This window comes from Vigna unguiculata, chromosome 3 (assembly GCF_004118075.2).
Source record: "Vigna unguiculata cultivar IT97K-499-35 chromosome 3, ASM411807v1, whole genome shotgun sequence".
Taxonomy (NCBI): Eukaryota; Viridiplantae; Streptophyta; class Magnoliopsida; order Fabales; family Fabaceae; genus Vigna; species Vigna unguiculata.
Window position 1 is genome coordinate 17,457,980 of NC_040281.1, and position 24,353 is coordinate 17,482,332.

Below are 24,353 nucleotides of genomic sequence, written 5' to 3' on the forward strand. Positions count from 1 at the left end.
CACATATACTTCTGTAATTTCTTAAAATAATAAGGATGCGAATAATATATAAAATAAGAAAGGTATGTATTGTGTTTTAATCAAGTAGGGTGTAGATGTAGCACTAGGTAGTCATTGTGAGTATCCTTATATATATATATATATATATATATATATATATATATATATATATATATATATATATATATATATATATATATCATCTTTCAATAATTGTATGCTTTGCAGCAACATCTGTAGAAGAATATCTATAATATATGTTGTATCTTTCAATAACTTTAGCCTTTGAAACTGACAATTCATTCTTTAGACCAAGTAAGAAGTGAGTATTGAGTTTTGTATAAGCTGTTGAATTTACCAATCAAAGACGTCCCCAAGGCAGCCAATGGTGAAGAAACTTTCACTTCTTTGACCGACAGATGAGGCGTGTTTTGACATTGACAAATTCCAAAAACATTCAAGCTTTCTCCATTCCATTCTCCCCGATGTCTCTCTGTATATGATGCAGTTTTTCAAGTGATTAAAACTAGAAACAGTGAAAAAGGTGATTAGGACGAAGTTCTAATACAAATCAAAACAAGAAGTCAGCATATATTAGAAATGCTTTATATAGAATCACCCAAGAACCAAAAATGGTAAACTCTGATAAAATGACCATTCATTAATTTACCAATGATTAATCAGATAGAAATTTAGCACATCCTAGATAGCAAGTCAAGTCAAGAATTTAAGTGGCTTCAAAGTCAAAGAAAGAAAACAATGTAATGAAACCTATATAATTATTACTTGTTATTTTAAAGGGATAACCTTTTATTGTTTGCCCACCCTTCTATATCCCTCTTTTTCCATCAACTTTGTTTCCTAATTGGCAGTTAAACTTTTCATTGTGAAGACAATGAACTAGAAGTCTTAACAGTTCTTGCATTTGTAAATTTGTGTAATTATTTTCCGTAGTGGGACTTTGAACTTCGAATCAAGTTATTGATGGGGACTGAAATAGCATCCCTCATACAAGCAATCTTTCAGGGACATGAGACCCAAAGTGTACTCACCTACTCTTCAGAATGTTGTTAACTCATCATGTGTTAAGTAGATTAAGTAGAGTACTTCCCTGCCCAACCTCCTTAACTAAATTTCATGTAATAACCATGAGAAAACAACAAAGGGAATAACACAAATTCCACACATCTTTTGTTTTGTAAGCAATTTTCATAGTCACAATTCACCTATCTGCCTTCACAAAAAAGTTCGTGATGAAATATCTTAAACTTGATCAAATTCAAAAAGAGGATAAAACGCCAAAAAAATGAAAGCCTACTACAGGACTACAGTAAGAAAAATACCTACCACTATGTGAAAAATCAGGCTCTTTCTCAGTATCCTCTGCTATTTGAAATAACCCTCTAACATATTCACAGTCACTAACATATTCTACCATGTGTCTCTACACGTACAGTTACCATTCACAAATCTATGGTATCTGTTGACATCCCTCACAATAATTTCCCTTTCCAAAACTCTTGTCATATACTTAAAAGCCTCGTGGCAATCCTTACAAATCCTCAAATTCTTCACAATCCTTAACGGCTTCCCTGGTAGTGCAGATCCACACAACACCCCAAACGCAACAGCCAACTTCTCACTGTGATACCAAAGAGCCTCTTTTCTCTTTTCCTCCTCAACATTATGCAACACCTCATCCAAAACAGGAACATACCCCAATTTTTCAATATCCCCCATAAGCTCTTGCAACTTCTGATAAATTTCCTTGGACCTCTTATGCTTCCAATCTGCCGCCACAAACACATGAACTTCTCCCTGCACTTCAATCCAACTCCTCCCTATTACTTTTTTCGCCCTCCTATCCTTTATCATCTTCCTCAATTCTGCAACATCATCCCACCTCCCCACACTCGATAACACGTTAGAAGCAACAATATAAGCAAAAGGATCATGCGGCTCTAGCTCTAATACCCTCTTTGCCATATACCAAGCTCTGTCGGCCTCACCAAGATACGAACAAGCTGATAGCAGAGCTCGCCAAACTGCAGCATCCGGCTCAAACGGCATATTCAACACAACCCTCTCAGCACGATCAAATTCTCCAGTACGTGCTATTGCACCCACCAAACATGTACAATGCTCCAAACTCGGCTCCAAACCATAATTCACAATCATCCTCGTAAACCACTGATCAATCTGCCGAAACATCCCAGCATTACACAAAGCAGTCAGGATCGCCAAAAAGCTATACCCATCGGGCACAAGTCTACAACCTTCCATAGACTCAAACAGTTCAAAAGCAGATTTATAATCCCCTTGCTGCGCATAAGCAGCCATCAACGCATTCCATGCCACAATATTCATATCAGACAAACTATCCTCAAAAACCCTCCTCGCATCGCTAACAACACCAGCTTTACCATACCCATTAACGAGAGCACTACCCACCACCACACTGGTATCAAACCCCGCAACAATTACGTGTGCATGCATCATTTTACACTGCTCCAAAGAAGCTAGCTGACCCGCAGCGCGTAAACCCCCGGAAACGCTGTGAATAGTGGACGCAAAACCCCGACGTGCCATGTCTGAGAAGACGGATAAAGCGTCCAGAGAGCGGGAATTCTGAGCGAGAGCAATGACCAAGGCGGAAAAACAGACATTATCCGGGTGGGGAATATCGTCGAACACTTTGCGGGCACTGAAAGGCATGCGGAACTTGGAGTAGAGGGAGAGGAGGGAGGAGGCGGTGAAGGGATTGCGGGCGAGGGCGAGTTTAAACGCAAGGGAGTGGAGCGAGAGGGCGAAGGACAGGGCGGAGACGGTGGCACAGGATTCGAAGAGGGAAGCGAGAATGCGGTGGTTGGGGAGAGTGGGGTAGCGGAGCATGGCGAGGAAGTGGCGGAGGGAGAAGAGAGTGTTGGAGTGGCCGGAGATGAGAGCGCTCCATGAGACGACGTTGGGAGGACGAGGGAGATGATGGAAGAGGGAACGGGCATAGGAAGAGAGGTTTGATTTGGAGTAGTTTGTTATGAGTTTGTTCCACACTGCACGGTCTTTGCTCTCCGATCGTATGGCCCGAGCGTGCATCGCACGGGGATCCATTCCTTCCTTCTCCTTCTCATCACACCACACCATTACTCACTCTCTTTCATCTCCATTTCTCACAACACTTTCAGCTTCAAACTCAGGTTTAAACACTTGGAACCTCAAAACACACACACTCGTTCACCTTTGAACAATTTAAATAAATTTCATACATTTTTTTATATAAATAAATAAATAAAATCATGATCAGAAGTCAACACAATATAATTATTGTTTCAAAATTCAAGTCTAAGAGTAAGTTTTAAAATGAAAAAGTTGACCGTGAATGATCCATAATCTCATTTGGGTTTATGATAATTTTATCTGTAGGTAGAGTTTAGCTTATTGGAATAGTCTCTTCATATGATCTCCTTCGAAAGACATATAAGTGTTATTGAAACTTAAAGTTTGTGTTGGTAACCGACTCGAATAAGTATTTATATCGAAAGTTTTTTAATCAGGCAAGTTTATTTTGTTAAGATAAATTTTTATATAAGAAGGAGTATTCGTGATTAGCTCAAAGAGGAAGTGTCAATGTGAATTTGAGAGAGAGAGAGGTCAAGGTCGTCAAGCTCAAGAATTTACATAAACTCATGAAAGCCCATTAAGCTCATATCGTAAACTCTTAAGAGTTTACCTTATAAACTCGTAAGAGTTTATCTTAACATGAAAAAGAAAATTATATAAATAACAATTCAAATAAGTTCACAAAATTATATAACTTAAAAGTAATTTAAACAAATAAGATGAGGATGCACTTGGATGAGTATCCACTTAATTTGATCCATTTCTAGACATAATGATCTAATTTTAGTATTTCACTACAAAATAAATAAAAAAAACGGATAATAAGCATGAGTTGTAGTGTGGAGTGTGTCCATGAGAGAGGTTGCCACTTCCTCCACCCCCATTTATTTCTTTTGCACCTCTCTAATTTCTTTTAATATCCACTTTACCCCAAAGTAAAAAGATAACTAATTATTTTTAATACCCATTCTACCCCAAAGTAAATAAATAACCCTAATTTTCATCCCCATCTTCCGTGCTGCTCCACACTTCTTCTACTGAGAGGGAAATGCAACTTCTTAGTGGTGTGGCGACCTTTCTAAAAAGGAGAAGCTCACGCGATACAACAACGTCGACCTCGGCGATGGCTCTGTTTGGGAGCTCTGCACAGAGTGACGCAACCAAGGACGATTACAAGATGATGGTCGATGGCGAGCATAGTGGCAAGAGAGAGTGCCGCGATGACAAGTCGGTGATGCAACTCTGGAGAACGAAGAAGAAGGAGCTTAATATCAAAAGATTGAAGCCCTAATCAGGTGAGTTTTCCCTTCCAAACGGCTTTGTTTGTCTTCAAAATTTTCCTCTTTCGAACTTGCCAAATTGCTACAAACTCGTGAGTTCAAACGACTCCATTGATTTTACATCTGATTCTACCACTTGTAGTTGAAAAATGAGTTTGCTTCCGAGTTGACTCAGAAGCCATGACTAGGAACATAAACTCGTCAAAGTTAACGAGTTAACTCGCGAGTTTGATAACCATGTGGGAGATTGTGGAAAAGTCCAGGTGAGTCTAAATCTCATATTAAGTAAAAATGAGAAAAGTTGAACATTATATATGGGAAAACTCATAAATTCATTAACTTATAGTGTGTTTGGATGAGGCAATTTAATAAAGTAATTCATTTATGTTGAATATTTGAAATTCTTTGAAGTAAAATTGACTTGTTTGAATGAGGAAATTAGAAGGAAATTGAAATTTAGGAATTTCAAATAATTAAAATAGTAGAATTTGATATTCACTCAAAAAGGATGGAAATTGAAATTCCACTCCTTTTAACTCCACTCACGAAGGTTGAGCCAAGTCAACTCAGGCCAATGGACGAGCTAAGGCAAGTCGGGTTGAAGGTCGAGCCTAGTTGACTCACGCCAAAGGTCGAGCCGAGTCGGCCTATGCCGAAAGTCGGGCCTAGTCAGCCCAAGTTGAATCCTTGCGAGTCGACCCGAACCAAAAGTCAAGACGAGTTGTCCAGGATCGAAGGTTAAGCTAACTCAACTCAGGCTCAAAGATAGAGTTGAGTTTGCCTTAAAATAGAAAATAAATTATTTTCTCCAAATAAGAAAATTGAAATCTATGATATTTCAATTACTCCATCCAAACAAATTATTTATAAATGAAGAAAATTCAATTGTAAGTAATTTAAATACCGTGTATTTCAATTTCTTGAAATTTTTGAAATCCCTTATCCAAACATAAGGTTAATTTCTTTTTCCAAACATGTCATTTTCCTTGAAACAATTTCAAATTCTTCAAACAAATGAATTACCCTCTTGAATTACTTCATCCAAACACATAATTAAGGTTTTGAGTTAAAAGTAACATCATTCCCTTATGTATGGTCCCAATGTTCTTATGTTCTTCTCTCGAAAGACCAATCAATAATGCAAACATGAATCGCTAGGTCATGTAAAATGAATGATCATAAATGAAAAAAAGGTTTAAATATTGTTTTACTTCAGATTGTTTAGTTTGTCCCTTCTTTGTTTTTCTTTCACATTCAATTTGGTCTTAGGTTGCTAAATTATGTTCAATTTCGTCCGTTGACGCCGTTTAAATTGATAACGGCAAAGTGTACAGCTGACACTGTTCACATTACGTAGACTGTTTTAATTATGATTGTTTGTGTTTTATTCAAATAAATTCCTATTTTACTTAAATTCTCACCCTTCAATTCATCATCATCATCATCAACCTCCAATTCATCATGACCCTCATCATCCACTCCTTCATCACCCTCCCCCTCCATTTCATAATCCTTCACTATAGCCACCACCACCACCACCATCGTCACCGACACCACCACCACCATCATCACAACCACAACCTCCATCACCAAACTCACAACCACCACATTAAAACAACAACCACCCATATAACTACCACCATTATCCCTCCCACCACCACATTTACATGACATTTCAACAATAACATGTAACATTGTCATTGTCACTATCACGTCACATTATCTTTATCATGTGATAATGTGAAAAGACCCTTCCCTCATTTGACATGTGACAATTTAAAAAAATATAAGAAATAAAAAAAAAACATAGAACAGACACATAACACATAATTAATATCGTTATTATTATATTAACAAAAAGGCTTAAATACCTTTTTCGTCCTCATTTTCGTAGTGTTTGTTGCGGATGGTCTTTATTTTGACAGAATGTTTAAAATGGTCCTCATTTTTACCGAATGTTTAAAATGGTCCTCATTTTCGCAATTCGTGTTTTATTTGGTCCTTTTTGTGACGCTGTTTAAATCAGTTACGAAGCATTGTACAAGTGACACTGTTTGTATTACGTTGCTTTGGGGTGTGTTACGTGTACTGTACAGATGGCTAATTAACGTTAACTTTTCAATTTGGGAGAAATTTTACAATTATGGCTTGAGTTGGATTGCAGTCGCGCTCTTCATCGTTGGAGGCGATTTCTTCATCGTCTTTCTTGAGCTTGAATTTGTAGAGGAAATAACTAATACTTGCCATTTCATCGTTGGATTGCAGTCGCGCTCTTCATTTCAATTTTCCAGTTAATCATCATCAACGAGGTAAGTGGGTTTAGGGTTTTCTGGGTTGTGTTTGCTCGTGGGTTAGGGTTTTCGTAATTCTATTTTGAGGTTTGTTTCTGTTTGGATTGTTGTGATGTTCTGCATGATTTCTAAATTACTACACATGTACAATACATGTAACACACTCAATGCAACGTAATACAACCAGTGCCACCTATACCGTGCTCTGTTACTAATTTAAACGGCGTCATAGAAAATGACCAAATAAAACACGAATGCGAAAATAAGGACCATTTTAAACATTCGGTCAAAATGAGGACCATTTTAAACATTCTGTCAAGAGGTTTATCCGCAACAAACGCTACGAAAATAAGGATGAAAAATGTATTTAAGCCTAACAAAAATATCAAATCGAAACACATTTAAAAAAATGAAATCAAGACTAAAAAAAAATTAATTTTTAATAAAAATAAGATCAACCTTAAAATATAAAAGTCCAATCACAATATAAAAGTCCAAACAAAAACAAAGCAGAACAAATTAAAAAAAAACGAACATAGTTATATAAAAAAAAACATAAAAATTATTACCATTTGTGATTTATTCATTGTAAGTTTCCTACATAGTTCTCTCTCTTGTTGACGAGATTACGGTGGTGGTCGTGCTCGACCTCCCTCTCGCTGTCTGTTCCATTCCTGGCTATCTGAAGCGCAAAACCGCCGCAATCGCATCAAACTTTGTATCTTGATCTTTATCTTAAGGTAACGAACATCGATCCCCGATCTAGTCATGGAACGAGATCTCACTTCCTCATGATTCTTGTTGTTTTGGACCATTGATTTTTTAATTAATTTTAGAAAGAAGTTTGATGCTTGTGTTGATGAGTCTGTTCTCTCATTATTGTTGTTAGATTTGAAATTGCATGGTTCTTGGGTTGAAATAAATGGGGTTGCTTGGGGGTGTTTGTTAGGATGCGTTTGGTTCAGAATACTTTATGCTAGGCTCTTGCCGTTCTGAGGTGTATTTTCGCACCCTTAATTTCTATTGAAAACGTTCTATGTTTCGAAGCCATTTCTAAATTGATTTATTTATTTATTTATTTTTTCTTCATTCCTTTGAGTATCTTTTTCCCTTGTGCTCCTTTTGGACTTTTTATTACTAAAGACGAGTTTCTTTCATGCAGTGTAATCTTTAACTTTTTAGAAGAATTAGTATGCATTTATTGCTATAAATTGTTAATTTTTGTATCCATTATTAGTGCACTGTTTGAGGCTGTATGTAAAAAAATGTTAATAGGGAATACAGATGATGGCACTGCATGCTAATAGTCAATACTTTTTGCCTTTCTTGAGCATGTTAACAGCAATTTCAAATACTTTTAGTGATGATTTTTTGAGTTATTTGTCTTGATTCTGATTGAACCAGAAAGAAAAATTTGTTTATGCAGCTGAGGAAGAGATGAATTGGATTCAGCGCAAGATCTACCTTTACAATGTGACGTTCGGTCTCTACATGTTGGATTGGTGGGAGCGTTGTACTTTCAGTATCCTTTATTACACTATCTTTTAAATGGATTTCAATTCTTTCATGTGTCTTTTTCTTTCTTGTTCTCTTGAAATGCACAAATTTTGATCATTTCTAGATATTTATGTGGGGGTTTCTTTGAACTATGCAAATGCAACTAGGATTCATCAATTGTTGGAAACTTGTGTTCCCCGTACTCCTAACGTAGTGTAAGCAATAGTGGTTTACATGTACTTTGGTTAGAAAGATAACTGAAACTATATTAGAATTATGACCAAGAGATTAAGGGATTTCTTGAATTCATATGCTGTCATGTCTTCTGTGGTACTGCTTGTTGGATTTCCTAAGCTTTTTACAGATATTTTGGTGATTGTATTAATGTGTTTTGTCGTTCGATATGTTACTCAGTTCTTCAAGAGGTAGTGCATCTCTTCCCTTCTCATCAATCATCTTAATTAGTAACATAAATTGCATTTGGCCATTTCTTAACATGCAGGTAGTTTAGTGGGATATAATGATATATATAGTTAGTTAATAGCACTTCTAATTGCGCTAATTCTTGTTATTTAGGACTACTACATATATCTCTGCAGAGAATATTTGACATGCAGGTAGCAAACAGCACACCATGGCATTTCAGTATTCATTTACATTTTCTTAAAAAGCAAAAATGCTTAACCCTTGTCTTCTTGCTTCGCTAATTTCCTTCATTTGTCTCTATCAACCATACTATAGGCTTTATGTTAAATTTTGGAAGAAGCATAGATGTATGTATAGCACCTTTACAAATTTCTACAATAATCAGATGATAACCATTGTTCAAAAACTCAAAGTTGATACCTTTCCTCCAACTTCCTTCACTGCGATAGATGTAAATTAGAGATCCAAGCCAAGCCACAATAAGCAAAGCCCTTTCATGTGGAGATTATATGTTTATATTATTATAATCCAATTGATGTAAATCCTTTCTAGTGCTATGCAGCAATATACAATTTTGAGATCCCTTTATATCTTATCATCCGATCTAGTCCTATTTCCAGTTCTGAATATGCAAGTAAATGTTGGATTATATATTCTTTCTACACAATACTTCCACTCACGTCTACTAATTTATAATATAATGCTCAAGATTTTCCATTAATGTATTGCTCAAGGAAAGCTGCATGTAGTGCAAGTTTAGCCATTGGGAACTTTTGGTAGTTTCCTCAATGGCAGTGTTTTTACACCAGCATGAAAATCCAGCCTTATACTTTATAGCTTCTCAATTGCTATGGAATATCTGTGCATGTTGTAATTGATATTACTGTGTCAAATTGGTCTTCTCTCCCCTTCTAAACTTTATACTTTTTAATCTCAGGTATGTGTGGTAAGAAACAAAATCCATTCTCACGTGAGGAAGCAAATGTAGATTGTTACTTGGGAGTTTAAATTAGTTGCAGCCGGTGTATTTGGTATGGCTGACTAGGGAATATCTTGATATAGCCTGACTTAGAATTTCTTAAAGCTACTTTTCATGCCAACTATACACCGCCATGAATCTTATTTGAACATTTCTTTACTTCTTAGCTTGTATGGATGCCGTTTGATATTCTTTACATTGTAATAATTATATTATTATTGGGAAATGATAGTTTAGACTTTTGAATGGTGTAAAGTGTGAAATGCACCGTAATACCATCAAAATGAAGAGTGGTGGTGTAATTAAAAATAACATTTTTGACATTTCGAAACATTGAATAAAACTGCTTAAAACTTTTGCCTTTTTTCATATCTGAAAAGCATAGTGAGAGGAAAATATACGGAAATTGGATTTAGTTTTTTTTGTTTTACGTTGTTCTCTGCTCCCAGCATTTACTGGATTTTCCTCACGAGCATAACTGAACATGACTCAGGTTGTTCTATTAACTTAACAATGTTTATTTTGACAAATTTAAGATTTATGCATTTTCTAAGACTGTTTAATTTATATTCTGATGCGATGGTCTTCATTTTAAATCATGTCATACTTTTTTAGTCAATAAGAATGTCGGAATTTTTAACTGTATATAGAGTTATCATTGAAAAATTAACTTAGAAAAACAATTAAGAACCCATATTTTGAAGAAAAAGACAGAAAAATGAAAAAATAAACATTGTTTTAGAAATAAACACACACCCCATCCAATGCTTTATATTACAGAGGATTTAGGTAGTGTGTTGTCCAACCAACCGAGAATGAATTTTTTGGAAATAAAGCACCCACTCCACAAGATAATCTCAAAACTATTGACATTTTATTAAAGAAACATGCAAATTATAAGAAACAAGTAGCCATGTTTGGAAAAGCTAAAGACTAGGATGTAAATCTTTACAACTAGGGGTTATATAATCAGCAACGAGGGTGGTCATGTGGGACATAAAAATCACCACAAAAAAGTATGAGAAAAAAAAGGTACCCACTACTACACTCCATTCTCAGCATAAATAAATACTAAGGACATTCACACCTGGGTCAATGTTGTTGTGCCAGAAGACTCTATCTTGTAAACCTCTAAGTTTGCAGTAGCCACAGGAGACAAGTTATAAATCTCAGGAGATCGAAACTCATCACAGTCTCTGGAGCCATTTTTGGTGAAAAATGCAATAAGAGTATTCATCATCCTACTCACAGCTGACTCGAATTCCTTTTGGCCGTTAGCCGGAGTTGTAGAAATAATACTTGGAACTAGATTATGTACAACCGACCCGACCGGAGCCCCCTCCACGTATGATTTACATGCTGTCAGTATGAAATATGCTCGGGTTCGGAAATGCCCTGCAACAAAATCCTCGAAGGGCTGCACCACAAGGAACGTTAAGATACATGAGATCAATTATCATTTAGCCATATTCAGGTGTTTGACTGCGTTCAGGAAAATAACAGAGTAACCTACAAATGACCTATGTCAGCAAAAACAATGAAACAGGTTGGAAAGTGACAATTCAGAAATAATCTGCATTTCCCGTTTATCAAGTGCTCCACAATTTGTAAAACGAATTACACATTAGCTCTTTCTTTTTACTTGATAATACTTGCAATGGATTTTGGCCAGTGGCAAAAAGATTCTTGATTCGCAGCAGTACTACATATCTGTCACTTGAAGTATTTATTTGGAGCTTCTGCATTTGGCATAAATGCTTTCTTATTTTTTATTGAAGCATGTTCATAAGAAATTTTTGGAGACTACACAACAGCAAACACCCATTACTTTTCCTGCCCAGTGGTTTTTTAATTTTGTTTTCTCCATGACACCCCAAAACCAAGTTTTGCCCCTTCCTTGCTATCTTAGACAATCTTCCCTGTCCAATTTTCTGGTATCACTCTTTCTTGTACAAACTATTGAAAACATTAAGCAAAATGGAAACAAGGTAACATTTTTTAATAAATAATAAAAATATAAATTAAAACAGTCGGAAAGATATCGAACTATCAAGACAAAGGCATAACCAAGAATGCAGAATCAGATATTGTTCTAGTTTACATACCTTTGGAGGTTTACGCAGGGTATACATCATTGTCTTCAAGGAATAAATAAATGTCTTTTCGTTGTACTCCTTAGATCTTCTTTGCCCCTCCGGACCAGGAAATGATGATAAATATCCAGGCTCATTAAAGAAAGGCTTCTCATTTAGAATTAGAGCCTGTATTGAAACCAATACTTGTAGCATGGTTGATTTTTCTGGAATCCAGTTTTCACTATTCTTACCATGCCAAGTTCCCAGAAGACTAAGGCACACTTTTCCACATTCATATAGATTTGGATTTAGTCTTAGGCCACCTGAGTGGTAGTAAACTTTCTGCAGAAGATAATAAGTTTTACATTATACACAGCATAAGACACCTGAAAACATGTTAAACATTGATGATACATACCGGTGGAACCCCAGGATAGTTAGAAGGAAAGAGGCAATCAAAAAAGAAAAGACCATCATGATATGGTGTGCCTTGAGGTCCAATGATGACAACCCTTAGAAGCTCCATCTTTGATTCACTAACTCTCACAAAGATTGTATCTGAAAATGAAAGCAAATAATCATACAGAATAATTTCAATTTCACCACAATGATAAAAGGATTGATTGTAAGAAAAGAAGTTAAACGATTATTTACCTTTCTTCCAAAATAGATTTTAAGGATGGCAATTGTTATTAGAAAAACTGGATTGAAAAAAATGCAATAGGAAGACACCTCAAATAATAAATCTCTAGAGAAAACATGAGCAAATATCATCTTACATATAAAGGATAAAGAAAAACTTTTCTAATGAGAGAAAGAGATTTTACCAGGCAGATTTTCCTCTAAAATTTTCCATTCCTCCAGGATCTTTTTGGCCCAATTTTTAGGTTTCTGTATCATTTTAGAAAAGCAATATTCTATTCCATCAGTTGATTAAAAGTATGGGAAATAGTGGGTAGAAAGCTAGAGAAATAAAAAGAGAAGTGTATGAATGATAGATGATATTATGCGATAGGAAGAGAGACATAGAAAGAAATAATTACTGTGAATGTGTTTGGAGTTGTGAGATGCTCATGTATCATTAGTTCATAACTATAAATATATATGTCCTGTATATACAACCTATCGCCCAAAAATATTTCACAATATTTATCACCTGAGACTCTGAAGTTCCCTCCTTATCATAGTGATGTTCAGGAAAAGAATCAACAGTATCAAATTGCTTGAATTGTTGAAACTTCTGTACGACCATATCATCAATTTCATCCACTTTTCCCTTTGAACTAGATTCTGCACGGGGAAAGGTCACAGCCTGCTTGACATCACTAGAAGAAATGTCCTTCAACCAAGGCAGTGATGCTTCCACCCCAGGAGGTAAATCCACATTGTCAAAATGATCCTGCATACTTGAATAATTGTCTTCATAAATATCGTCATTGTAGCTAAAAGCATAATCAGCATCTTCATCTGCATCATCATCATCAATCATATCTGCGTCATCATCATCAATCATATCCTCATCTTCTTGACATGAAATGTCAGAATTGGAACCATTTTGATTGTTTGAATTCAGTGATCCTGAGGTAGAACTTTTGCAGAGATCACCACTCCCAGATGACTCTCCTACACTCATAGAATTTCCATGATTACTGATCAAAGCATCATCCTGCAAATGATTAAAAAAATACTTAAAATTCACATAGAGCAAAAGGTCATTCTAAGCACGTGCGCTCATCACCAAAAAGAGTCAGGATAACTTAATAGTCTTACACTGTCACATATTTCAACCTGTTCATTATACTCTCCTCCCACCCACACACACACCCTTTTTCACTCAATAAATGTTTTCTCTTTCAACCTCAATCACGTCAAAACTAACCCATCATAATATAACATGCAAGATTGACACACGATTTGACTTTGCACATCAATGTAAAATTAGTAAGTCAAGCAGTAAGCCACCATGTCACAAGGTTTCTTACTCTGTTGGAAGATTTAAGAACTTTCTATTACTAAACTGTAGGCATGCTTAAGATTCACCTACAGGTATTGATAGGTTATGAACTCAACTCTTATAGGGACTTAGAAATTATGAGGTGCTTAAGTCTCACATTGAGTAGTATAGGATGTTCTGTGAACTTAGTGGATTGGGTTTCCTCCCTTGACAACTAGTTTTGAGAGTGTTTATCAAACTAACTAATTTTAGGGGGAGACAAACCCTTATCTATGAATTTAAGATGTACCAACTAGTTGTTCAGAATAGGATCATACCCAAAATGTAAAGACCTGTCTAAATGGCCTTCAAACAAAAAGACAGGGTTCATGGTTTTTCATGGCAGTAATATAAATGTAATACAAAAACTCAACAGATACTTCCATACTTCCAAATCAAAAGCACTAACAAACGCATTTCCAAGGTCAGTCTGTTGGCTATTTTCAAAGGTAACATAGGCTGATGGTCGAATCCTTACAAAAAAAGAGGGGGTTTTATGGCATTTTAAGCATTGTTCCACCCCCACATTAGTTAATTTCGCTGTAAAATTCAATGGCGAGGTTTCTATTGTTGAGTTGCACAACAACCACAAATCAACACACCTGAGGTGGGATAACGTGAAACGTAAAACAAAAAAAAAAAAATCAAACCAGGAGAACAAACGAAGAAAAGAGGGTATAAAAAAAAACATATTTCATCAGAAAGAACACGAATAAGGGTGAGTTTATAAAATTCCAACGATGGGTGAGTTTATAAAATTCCAACGATCAAGAGGAAGGTCAAAATCCAAAAGGAAGACACAAGACGAACAAGATCATAAGCCCATAAAAAAAACAAACTTTACCCGTGATCAAAGCAAGAATAAACATGACTGATACAAACGATTGCACCAAATTCCAAACAAAAAAACATATGAAAAAAAACAAATCTTTTTTAGGAGAATTGTGAGATGGTACCTGCTCCGGCTTTCGTTTCTTCATCCCAGAATTCTGGGGGTTTTCGTGAAGATCCATAGAATCAAAGGCTGAACTGAACCCCCACAACACGAGTAGAGAGAGGTACCACCCAAGTGCAAACGAAAAGCCACTCCAACACTCCCAGAAAAGGGCTTATAATAGTACCAACTACTATAGATATTACACTAGTATGCTTCAACAGAACAAATCTTTGTTTAGGTTAAGAAAAAAATAAATAAATGTTTTTTAGATTTAGAAGAAAAAAAAATGTTAAAAGGTTAAGAAAAAATAAATGTTTTTTTGCGTACTCAAATTTATAATGAATAGTTTTTTAATACATAAACTATATGTTTATATTTCTCAAAATAATTTAAACTATGATGTAAACTTATTGTAGTTATTCATTACTTGTCTAGAAAGTTATCGCCCCTTTTGGTTACACGTTATAAGAAAATATTAATGCCATTGATTAGAAAAAAAAAACAAATTAAAATTATAGTAAAGTAAAGGCATACTTAACAAAATTTATATTTAATTATGATTATTTAATTTCTATAATTAATGTTCATTAATGTGCTTTCTTTATCTGAATGTATAGTGGTTAAATCCAGGAGCAAAATATTATATGAAATATTATAGTTATAAAAGATTAGATAAAAGGATAGTATGTTCAAATGATTGATGTTTTTTTATTCGTGATAAGTTAGTGTGCTAATACTCCGAGCCTTCATTTAAATATATAGTTAGATAACAACTTCATTTAACTTAGTAATAATTTTTTATATTATTATAGTATAGTTATTCAATAATCATTTTATATTAAATAAAATATTATATTCAAGTTAAAAGTCCTATCACCTAAAGTTATTCAAAATTATAATTATAATATATTACAAATCGTATTTTTATTATTAAACTAATACTACTATATTTCACAAAAATATTTTCCAAATTCGTAAAGCTTTGGATTTGTATCTATGATTGTTATAGTTTTTTTTTTCGACATCCTATAAATTTTAATAATTAGTGTATAAATATGATTAAATATTTTAAGTAAAAGATGAAATTGTTTAATAATTATAATTTAAAATTTTTTAATAATATTTTAAGAGAATAAGATTTAGTAAATAATTATTTAATTAAAAAGATAAATATCGTTAGATATTAGTTAATACTGTTGGGTATTGTTATTGTTATATTGTTACAAATTAAGAGATATTTTGAGATATTATTAGATAATAAAAAATAAGAATAAAATGTTATATTTTATAAGGCTTATAGATATATTGGAAGACAATGTTTATGGGAGAGTTTTAATAGAACCAATCGGGAGTCAACGAACAATAGAGAAAGTTTTAAAGATTAAGTTTTTATGGAGAAGGAGTGAAAAGTATGAGAAACTTAGAGTTTTTTTTTTTTCCAATATATTATTTTATTGGTAAGCTGTGTGAGAGTTATGTAATATAGTATTTTCTTGTTTGCTGATATTTTAATAAAATAGAAATCAAATTTTATTTTAAATTTTGTAATTTTTATTAATGATATATTTGAGGAAGCGAAACAGTTGAGGTTAATATTTTACAAATTTCATCTACATACATATTAATATCTTCAATGTAGAGGTATAAAAGTTTTAAAGGATTAGACATTTAATTTCAATCCATTTATACTAATTAACATAACAATATAAAAATATAATTAATTCAATAGAAAAAATTCACATGATGTTGTATGTTTATTGGCAATTTTTTTTAATAAATATGTCATTTATCGTAAGTAATAAATGACAAAAAAAAATCTAAGTATCTAATCAGTATAATAAACTTTTCCTTAGAATAAAAGAGTAAAGATAAATCAAATTATTCAAATTAAGAAATAAAAAGATAGAGATATTTATACCATTATGGAAAAGGGATTTTTCTTTATAATTTATACAATTTTGTTTTCAATTTTATCCTTCAATTGTCTTTTTTGACCTTAAAGAACTGTTTTAAGTTTAACTCTTTCTTTATTTGACATTTTTGTTGGACTTAACCACTTTTTTTAAACTAAAATAACTGCCTACCAATAATAAAAAAAGTACAAAATAAATAAAAATATCTGCAGTATTGTTAATTTTAGTTTTTATTTATATTTATTTTGTTACCACATATGCAAAGAAAGTTATTCTACTTTTTAATCTATTTATTTTATTTTTTAACATATTTATCCTAAAAATAAAATATATCTTTATACTATTTTATTAATTTTTTATTTTATCTTATTATTATTTTTATTTAATTTATCATTTAATAAATTATTTAAGAATAACTTATATTTAACATGCCCTTTATATGCAGTCTCGTCCAGGCGAGAGCTGGTAGCTTGAGCGAGGGATCCCTCTAGTCTAAGCGAGAATTCTTTAACTTGAGCAAGATGGGCAGAGTTGGTTGGATATAGGTATGCTTCAAATGATCAAATGATTGATTGTTATAAACAGTTCAAGTATGATGTCTTGTATGTTCTACATGATGTATTGGGATTTGAATTAATGAGCTTGGTATGAATTTCGTATGGAACATGATTAAATGGTTGGTTATAAATATTGACATGAGATTGTTATGCATAATAAATTTATGTTTAGTTGGTGTGACATGATTTTGGTATGGTTTAGGACATTATTCCATGAATCTCTTGGTGATATCTCATGGTTAAGACGTAATTCCATGACCCTCTTGGTGAGAGCTCATGGAGGTGCCTCATGGTTAGTGTAACATCTCATCCGGATATTACGGATTTAAAAAATTAAAATAGGGATATAAGTATAAATCGCATTTATGATAATATTTTTTTCCAAAACGCGGGAAATTTAAAACTTTTATTACCTCAATAATAATCCAAAATCCATAAATATAAATACTATTATAATTATCCAAAAGTCTAGTAATAAAAAAGGATTACAATTTATTTGAAATCATAAAAATATAAAAGCTTTGATAAAAAATCTTCTCCCATGCTAGCTCCATTCTGGCTCTAAGCATCACCATATTCACTTGCAAAATCATATGCTCCCGTGTACCGCGTACACGGGAGTCGCCAAACACAAGCAGATAGGGTGAGCTAACATAATAAACATATATATATTATTCAAATACTTATAACAAAACACATTAAAGGAATTCCCCCCGCCCCCTATTTCTTCCTACATGGCCACAACCATGTTTTGATATCAAGATCACATCAAGGAATTCCATCCTTTCATCCTACATGGCCACAACCATGTTTGGATATCAAACTCACATCAAGGAAATTCCATCATTCGTTCCACATGGCCACAACCATGTTAACTGTGTTCTATGTCTTCTAGTGAGTACCTCAACATGTCTTGCTGCCATACCTATCAACCACAACCGATAGAGCATGTGCAGAAAACCATGCTACGGATCACACACCGTAATGCCAGGTGGCATTCCCAATACGAACATAGTTCGTAACGTCCCAAAAATACCAAACTCGTCAGCTAATTACTGAGGAGGGCAATCTATTTGGACCCATCCGTGCGGGCCACAACCAACACACTCACCAACCCGAGCCACAACTCAAGAGTTCCTCATGTTCATCCGTCATCCCGAGCCACAACTCAAGAGATGTTATTCCGAGCCACAACTCAAGAAAGACCACGTGCTTAACCCCCATCTTGAGCCACAACTCAAGGGATATGTTCCGAGCTACAACTCAAGGAACACCAGCAAACCCACCTTTGAGGTATCATAGAAGCCTTGTAGACCACGTATCACGAATCAAGCATAAACCCTTCCACTACAACTTTATCACCTAACTAAGAACACCAAATTTCAATGTTCTTCGCTTAAGCTAGAAGCCTTCGCCCAAGCACCCCAAACCTATCTCGCTTAAGCTAGGCTCTCTCGCCTGAGCGAGCACCTTGCATAAAAAATCCTCGAACTCTCGTTGTGGCGAGCCTTTCACGCTTGGACGAGACCACCCTTCATCTAGGAATCAAGTCTCTCGCCTAGGCGGAAAGTCAAACATACCACACAACATTTCTCGAATTCTCGCTTAGGCGAGGGAATCTCGCCTGAGCGAGACGCTCTTTCGCCCAGAACAGAGTTTCACGCTTGAGCGAGACGCTCAAGCAGAACCACCCAACACTCACAAGTTCTTGCTTAAGCGAGATGACTTGTCGCCCAAAACCAAAATCCTCCGCTTGAGCGAGACGCTCGAACAGAAACAGGTTCGAGTCTTTGCTATTTTCGCCTAGGCGAGCCTAGCTCGCTTGAGCGAGAATAGCAGACTTCTACCCTGTCTACGCACGCAAACACCAACAACAATGTCTAAACCGCATTCTAATCCATACCAAACAATTGAAAATAGTGCACCAACATATGAACATAATTTAGACCCAATATAGTCCCCAAAATCCAAGTTTGAACCATAACAACATAGACAGTGCAGAAACCCATCATATTCTTACAATTGGGTAAGAATTTCGATCAAACAATATCGAAACACGTCAACCCCTAATTCACATCATATATAGCACGAATTTCATGGCCTACAATCATCAAAATCATGTGCACAAAACAACAATACGAAAATTCGGGTTCACCTCCCTAACCTGGAATTTCCTTTGCTTAGAGTTTAAATTATGAGTCTTCCCTTGAGCATCAATGTCCTCCCTTTGATTCCTTCCTAAATCAGCTTTTCTTTGCACACTCAACCTCACAGTTCCTGTCTATTCTCTCCCAATTTGGCTTTTATAGGGGTCTTAAAGACATGTTAATGTGTTAAAACGAAAATAAGTTTAATGATGAGGTTAATTGTTATTTAAGGGCCATTATTTAGTTGTTTTTCAGCCCCTCTTGGCTGCCCCTTCTGCTAGGGTTTTCGCTACCCTTTCATATTCATGTCACAACTAATTTTTAGCAAAAAGAGAGTTAAATTTGGGTTCACCAAAGTTCAAACCCATACCATTCTCATCACCAAATCAATGGACAACCACTCAAGCAATTTATGTTTCGTGACAATTCCTATAAATATAGGGTTACCTTATCACTCCACATGATCAATCATATTATGAAAATAATAATAAGTCAACAACATATAGTTGCCATACATATGACTCAAACCCAAGTCCTCTCGCACAAACAAGTACTCTCAACCACTTGAGCTAGTACTTTCCCACGTCATACAAGTCAGAATTAAATGCCATAAAGGCTCTCACTACCCGCATTTATAAATTAATTATTTAATTAATTAATTAATTAATTTTTCACGGGTCTTACAATTAGGCCTAAGGCTGGCCCATAGGGTGCCCAAAACCCATAAATTAGCCTTAACCTCCCCTCATTCTGCCACTTTTCAGAAAAACAATTTCCTATCCACTCTCCATTTGCTTCTACGTGAGCTCTGCTAGAGTTTGGCTCCCACTCTTCATTGAGCTAGAAAAACTCCCATTTTATTCCACGTAAGTTGCTTATCAACCCATACCCTCTCTTTTTCTAAGCTCTGTTTTGTGATTCCAATAGAGGTGCAATTTGATAACCTAGTTTTCTTGTGCCATTGTTCCCAGCTCTCGAATATGCTCATGGGGCTGTTGTGCTCGTTGGCTTAGGTGTCGAAGTCTTTAGCTAGCATTTTCTAGGTAAGGGAAGCTAGGGTTTCGCTATTTTAAGTCATTTTCGCATGCTTGGCCTGTTTTACGTAATGGATGCTTGATTCATGTTGTTTGTCGTATGAAAATACATTTTCTGTGCTGTTAATGTGATTGGATCTGGCTTGGTACGCTTGAGAGCAGGGGAGGTTCTGCTGATCTCGCCCACGCAAGCTGTTGGTTGCTCAAAATGAAAAGCTCTCACTTAAGCGAGGAGCCCTCGCCTTAGCGAGAACACCTGCAACCCACTTTTCTTTCTGGTTCGAGGGCTCGCCTAAGCGAAGGCCACTCGCTTGAGCGAGAGTAGTCTCACCAAATTAATACATATTAAATGTAGTATGTGAAAGTTGAACCAAGTCGTCTCCTAACGACCAATATTTTTGTCCACAACTTAATTTCCATAATTAAACACAACACCAAAAGGGGGGTGGTTTTGATGGATTCGCACAAAATTTAATTCACAAAATTGTAGATTTAGCATGAATATGAGTCCTTAATGTGGACAAAACACGAATTTGAGATTAAGCATGCATCTAAAACGCATTTTATCATGAAAATGCAACCTGAATAAGAGTAAATCTGAACACAACCCAAAAATGATAAACAATCTCATGGTTTCATTTCAATTTCTTCAAGGAATCAATACAAAAAGCTTAGCTAAATATGAAAATGGAGCTTACAAGCCCTTCAAAACGGGAATCACGATAACAGAACATCAAACCCTAACTTGGGTATTATCCAAACGCGATTTCAACATCAAAAGAGAAATTTCAAGGCTTCAATTGAACGAAAAACATTGTTGTGGTATAAAAACCGAAAACCCCATCAATGGGTGTTGTTCCAAGTCAATACAATTCACAAAATGAGATGTCCAAGCTAGCAAATGAATTCAAAACGTATAACCCATAGTGGGTGATGTCAAATGCACATAAAAATGGTAAAAATGAGTGCTAAAACATGAAAAATTAAAGAAGGCACCTCCATGGTCATCCACCAAAGCTTAAAATGCAAAAATGGAGGTTGGAGAAGAAGAAGCTCGGCTGCTACTACAAAAGACCTAAAAATCTTATGGTCAAATCAATTCTGCCACTACTATTTACAAAAATGTCATTTTGCCACTCAAAATTAAAAAAATGCCACCATTAAGCTTCAAATGTTGGCCCATTCACTTAGATGACGTGGAAATGACATGAAAATTATGTGGAAATGATGTGACAACTCTCTTCATCTGAAGATTAATGTCCAAGCTCCAAAATTGCTTCACCCAAGTACCTAAAAATAATTAAAAACAAAAATTATGCCAAATAATGTGAAATTAACCCATATTCGGAATAGTGGCCCAATAAAACCCAACAGATGAAAATAATGACTCATCAATGCCTTGTATGTTCTACATGATGTATTGGGATTTGAATTGATGAGCTTAGTATGAATTTCGTATGGAACATGATTAAATGGTTGGTTATAAATATTGGCATGAGATTGGTATGCATGATAAATTTATGTTTGGTTGGTGTGACATGATTTTGGTATGGTTTAGGACGTAATTCCATGAATCTCTTGGTGAGATCTCATAGTGGTGCCTCATAGTTAGGACGTAATACCACGAATCTCTTGGTGAGATCTCATGGTGGTGCCTCATGGTTAGGACGTAATTCCATGACCCTCTTGGTGAGAGGTCGTGGTGGTGCCTCATGGTTAGGACGTAATTCTGTGACCCTTTTGGTGAGAGCTCATGGTGGCGCCTCATGGTGGCGCCTCATGGTTAGGACGTAATTCCACAAACTCGTTAATAAGGTTTCGTGGTGGTGCCTCATTATATAATTATGTAAGGATTCAAGTAAGGATTTCATCCTAAAACTCTAAAGAGTCAGTTAGTCTCATGTAGAGCGTACTAACTCAAGTGGTGAGAGTAGTAGGAGGCCCTAGTCTTTGGCAAGATAATGGTCTTAGATGTTTGAAGGCTAATCTTGTGCGTGGTAGGGTGAAACCCATTGGCAATGACTCTGTAGAGTAGTAGAGGCGACCACAAGTGCAAACATCCAGTGAATCCGACTAATTATATGTATCCGGATAAATGAGTCTTATAGTCATCTTGGTTGTTATCACATGGTGTAGTGATTTATGTGTTCTCGACCTTTGAATTCATATGTTTAATTGTATGATAACCTTTTTACTCTAGCTTACCCTCTCTGTTTGCTTGTGTGTCTCGTGTGTGGTTTTCTTCTTTTGCGATGATCATCAATTTATTGATTTGAGCAGATTGGAAACTCCTAGTGATCGTAGTGGCAACGGGGATGCTATAGCTTACTTGGACATGGTTTAGTGTTGGGTCGCTGTTGAGCCCACGTTGAAGAGTTATTATTATATTGTAATCCCTCGCTTATGAGCAAGTTTTTGGTCATCTGTTGAATCTTTCTGTTTTGTTAAGGGTACAATGGTGTGCCTTAGTTTTTCTTTATTGAATACTTGGATGGTTGCGAAATCCTTATACTTTAAGTCTCGAACCCTTGGATATTATAATATGTACGATGTTTTATTTGAATAGATTTATCTATTAAAATAGGACGTTACAATTGTAATAATAATATAATATAAATTTTAATTTTAATTAAATTTAACTTAATAAAAATAATTTTAATTTTAATTTTAATATTTTACGGGTAATGGGTACCCACGAGTATGGATAATATGATATCCGCACTTGACCTGCTTATAAGTGAGTATTAAAATACCTGTTATCCGCTACTTGCGGGTGGCAAATGTCTACGGATACCAACTATCTGTCATGAATTTTATCTGCGAATACCCACGGGCACGAGTATTTTTGCCATTCTTATTCTCTCCATACATTAATTAGATGAATATAATAAAAAAAAGTATACAAGTTTGTAAATACATTGATTATATGAGTATAACAAAAATCATTAGAAGAGTCAATGAATACACAATAAAAGAGTTTATCGATACATTAATTAGACGAGAATAACAAAAAACATTAGATGAGTCATTTCATACATTGATCAGAAGAGTTTAAGAATACATTGATTAAACAAGTATAACAAAAAATATTAAATGAGGTTGTTGAGGCACTGATTACACAAGTTTAACAATACTCTTTAGATGAGTATTTCCATTCAATCATTAAGTATAGGAAATAACATTAGACGGACCGTTCACATATTGATTAGACGAATCTAAGAATATCCATTAGACGAGTTTGTCCATGCACTAATTAAGTAAGTTTAACGACAAACACTAAACGAGTATGTCTAGACATTGATAAGACAAGTCTAACAATATACATTGCATAAGTTTGTCCATACACAAATTATACTAGTCTATTAATACAAACTAGACGAGTTTGGTCATTCATTGATTAAACTAGTTTTGCAATACACACTAAACAAATCTGCACATACATTGATTAGATGATTATGTCCATACACTAATTAAACGAGTCTAGCAACATACACTAGACAAATGTCTATACAATGATTATACAAGTTTAGTTATATACACTAGACAAGTTTGTCTATGCACATATTAGACAAGTCTATTAATAGACATTAGACAAGTTTGTCTACTCACTAATTAGAAGAATCTTGTAATACACATTACACGAGTCTGAATATACTAATTAGATGAGTCTAGCAACACACGTTGTATGAGTGTGTTGTTATATTGATTAGATAAGTCTAGCAATACATATTAGACAAGTTTGTTGATGTATTGATTAGACGAGTTTAACAATACACATCATACAAGTCTTTCTATACACCGATTAGAGGAATATAACAAAAAGACTCAAGTCTAACATATTAGACAAGTCTGTTGATGTATTAATTAGATGAGTCTAACAATACACATTAGACAAGACTATTCTTATAGTAACTAGACAAGTAAAACAAAATATATTAGAAAATTCATTCCATACATTGATTAGACGAGTATAACGAAAATTGGTAGACAAGTCTAGGAATACATAGATTAGATTAGTAAAGAAAAAAAATTAGACGAGTTTGTCAATGTATTGATTAAACGAGTCTAACAATACACGTTATATAAGTCATTTATATATTGATTAGA

General features: G+C 34.8%; 3 protein-coding genes across 5 annotated transcripts; 1 reads left to right on the forward strand and 2 right to left on the reverse strand.

The window, feature by feature from the left end:
• Window positions 1–206: 206 nt before the first annotated feature.
• Window positions 207–3,272, reverse strand: LOC114176112 (pentatricopeptide repeat-containing protein At3g24000, mitochondrial-like). Of its 2 annotated transcripts, none has more exons than XM_028061046.1 (2): window positions 1,348–3,272; window positions 207–526 (listed from the first exon to the last, which is right to left on the reverse strand). In XM_028061046.1, exon 1 carries the CDS (start codon window positions 3,139–3,141, stop codon window positions 1,432–1,434), a length of 1,710 nt encoding a protein of 569 aa, XP_027916847.1. In that variant the 5' UTR covers window positions 3,142–3,272; the 3' UTR covers window positions 207–526; window positions 1,348–1,431. The 2 variants fall into 2 exon arrangements, with proteins under 2 accessions (XP_027916847.1, XP_027916846.1); XM_028061045.1 differs by having other exon boundaries at window positions 207–493; window positions 1,348–3,269.
• Window positions 3,273–7,250: 3,978 nt separating this feature from the next.
• On the forward strand, window positions 7,251–9,921 carry LOC114177915. Of its 2 annotated transcripts, XM_028063515.1 has the most exons (5): window positions 7,251–7,428; window positions 8,115–8,210; window positions 8,550–8,610; window positions 8,762–8,802; window positions 9,549–9,921. In XM_028063515.1, exons 2-4 carry the CDS (start codon window positions 8,126–8,128, stop codon window positions 8,793–8,795), a joined length of 180 nt encoding a protein of 59 aa, XP_027919316.1. In that variant the 5' UTR covers window positions 7,251–7,428; window positions 8,115–8,125; the 3' UTR covers window positions 8,796–8,802; window positions 9,549–9,921. The 2 variants fall into 2 exon arrangements, with proteins under 2 accessions (XP_027919316.1, XP_027919317.1); XM_028063516.1 differs by lacking the exon at window positions 8,762–8,802 and having other exon boundaries at window positions 9,549–9,845.
• A 521-nt stretch (window positions 9,922–10,442) lies between these two features.
• Window positions 10,443–14,812, reverse strand: LOC114177913 (putative ubiquitin-conjugating enzyme E2 38). Its single transcript, XM_028063514.1, has 6 exons — window positions 14,615–14,812; window positions 12,822–13,331; window positions 12,493–12,556; window positions 12,084–12,223; window positions 11,696–12,007; window positions 10,443–11,007 (listed from the first exon to the last, which is right to left on the reverse strand). Exons 1-6 carry the CDS (start codon window positions 14,669–14,671, stop codon window positions 10,672–10,674), a joined length of 1,419 nt encoding a protein of 472 aa, XP_027919315.1. The 5' UTR covers window positions 14,672–14,812; the 3' UTR covers window positions 10,443–10,671.
• Between the last annotated feature and the right edge of the window lie 9,541 nt (window positions 14,813–24,353).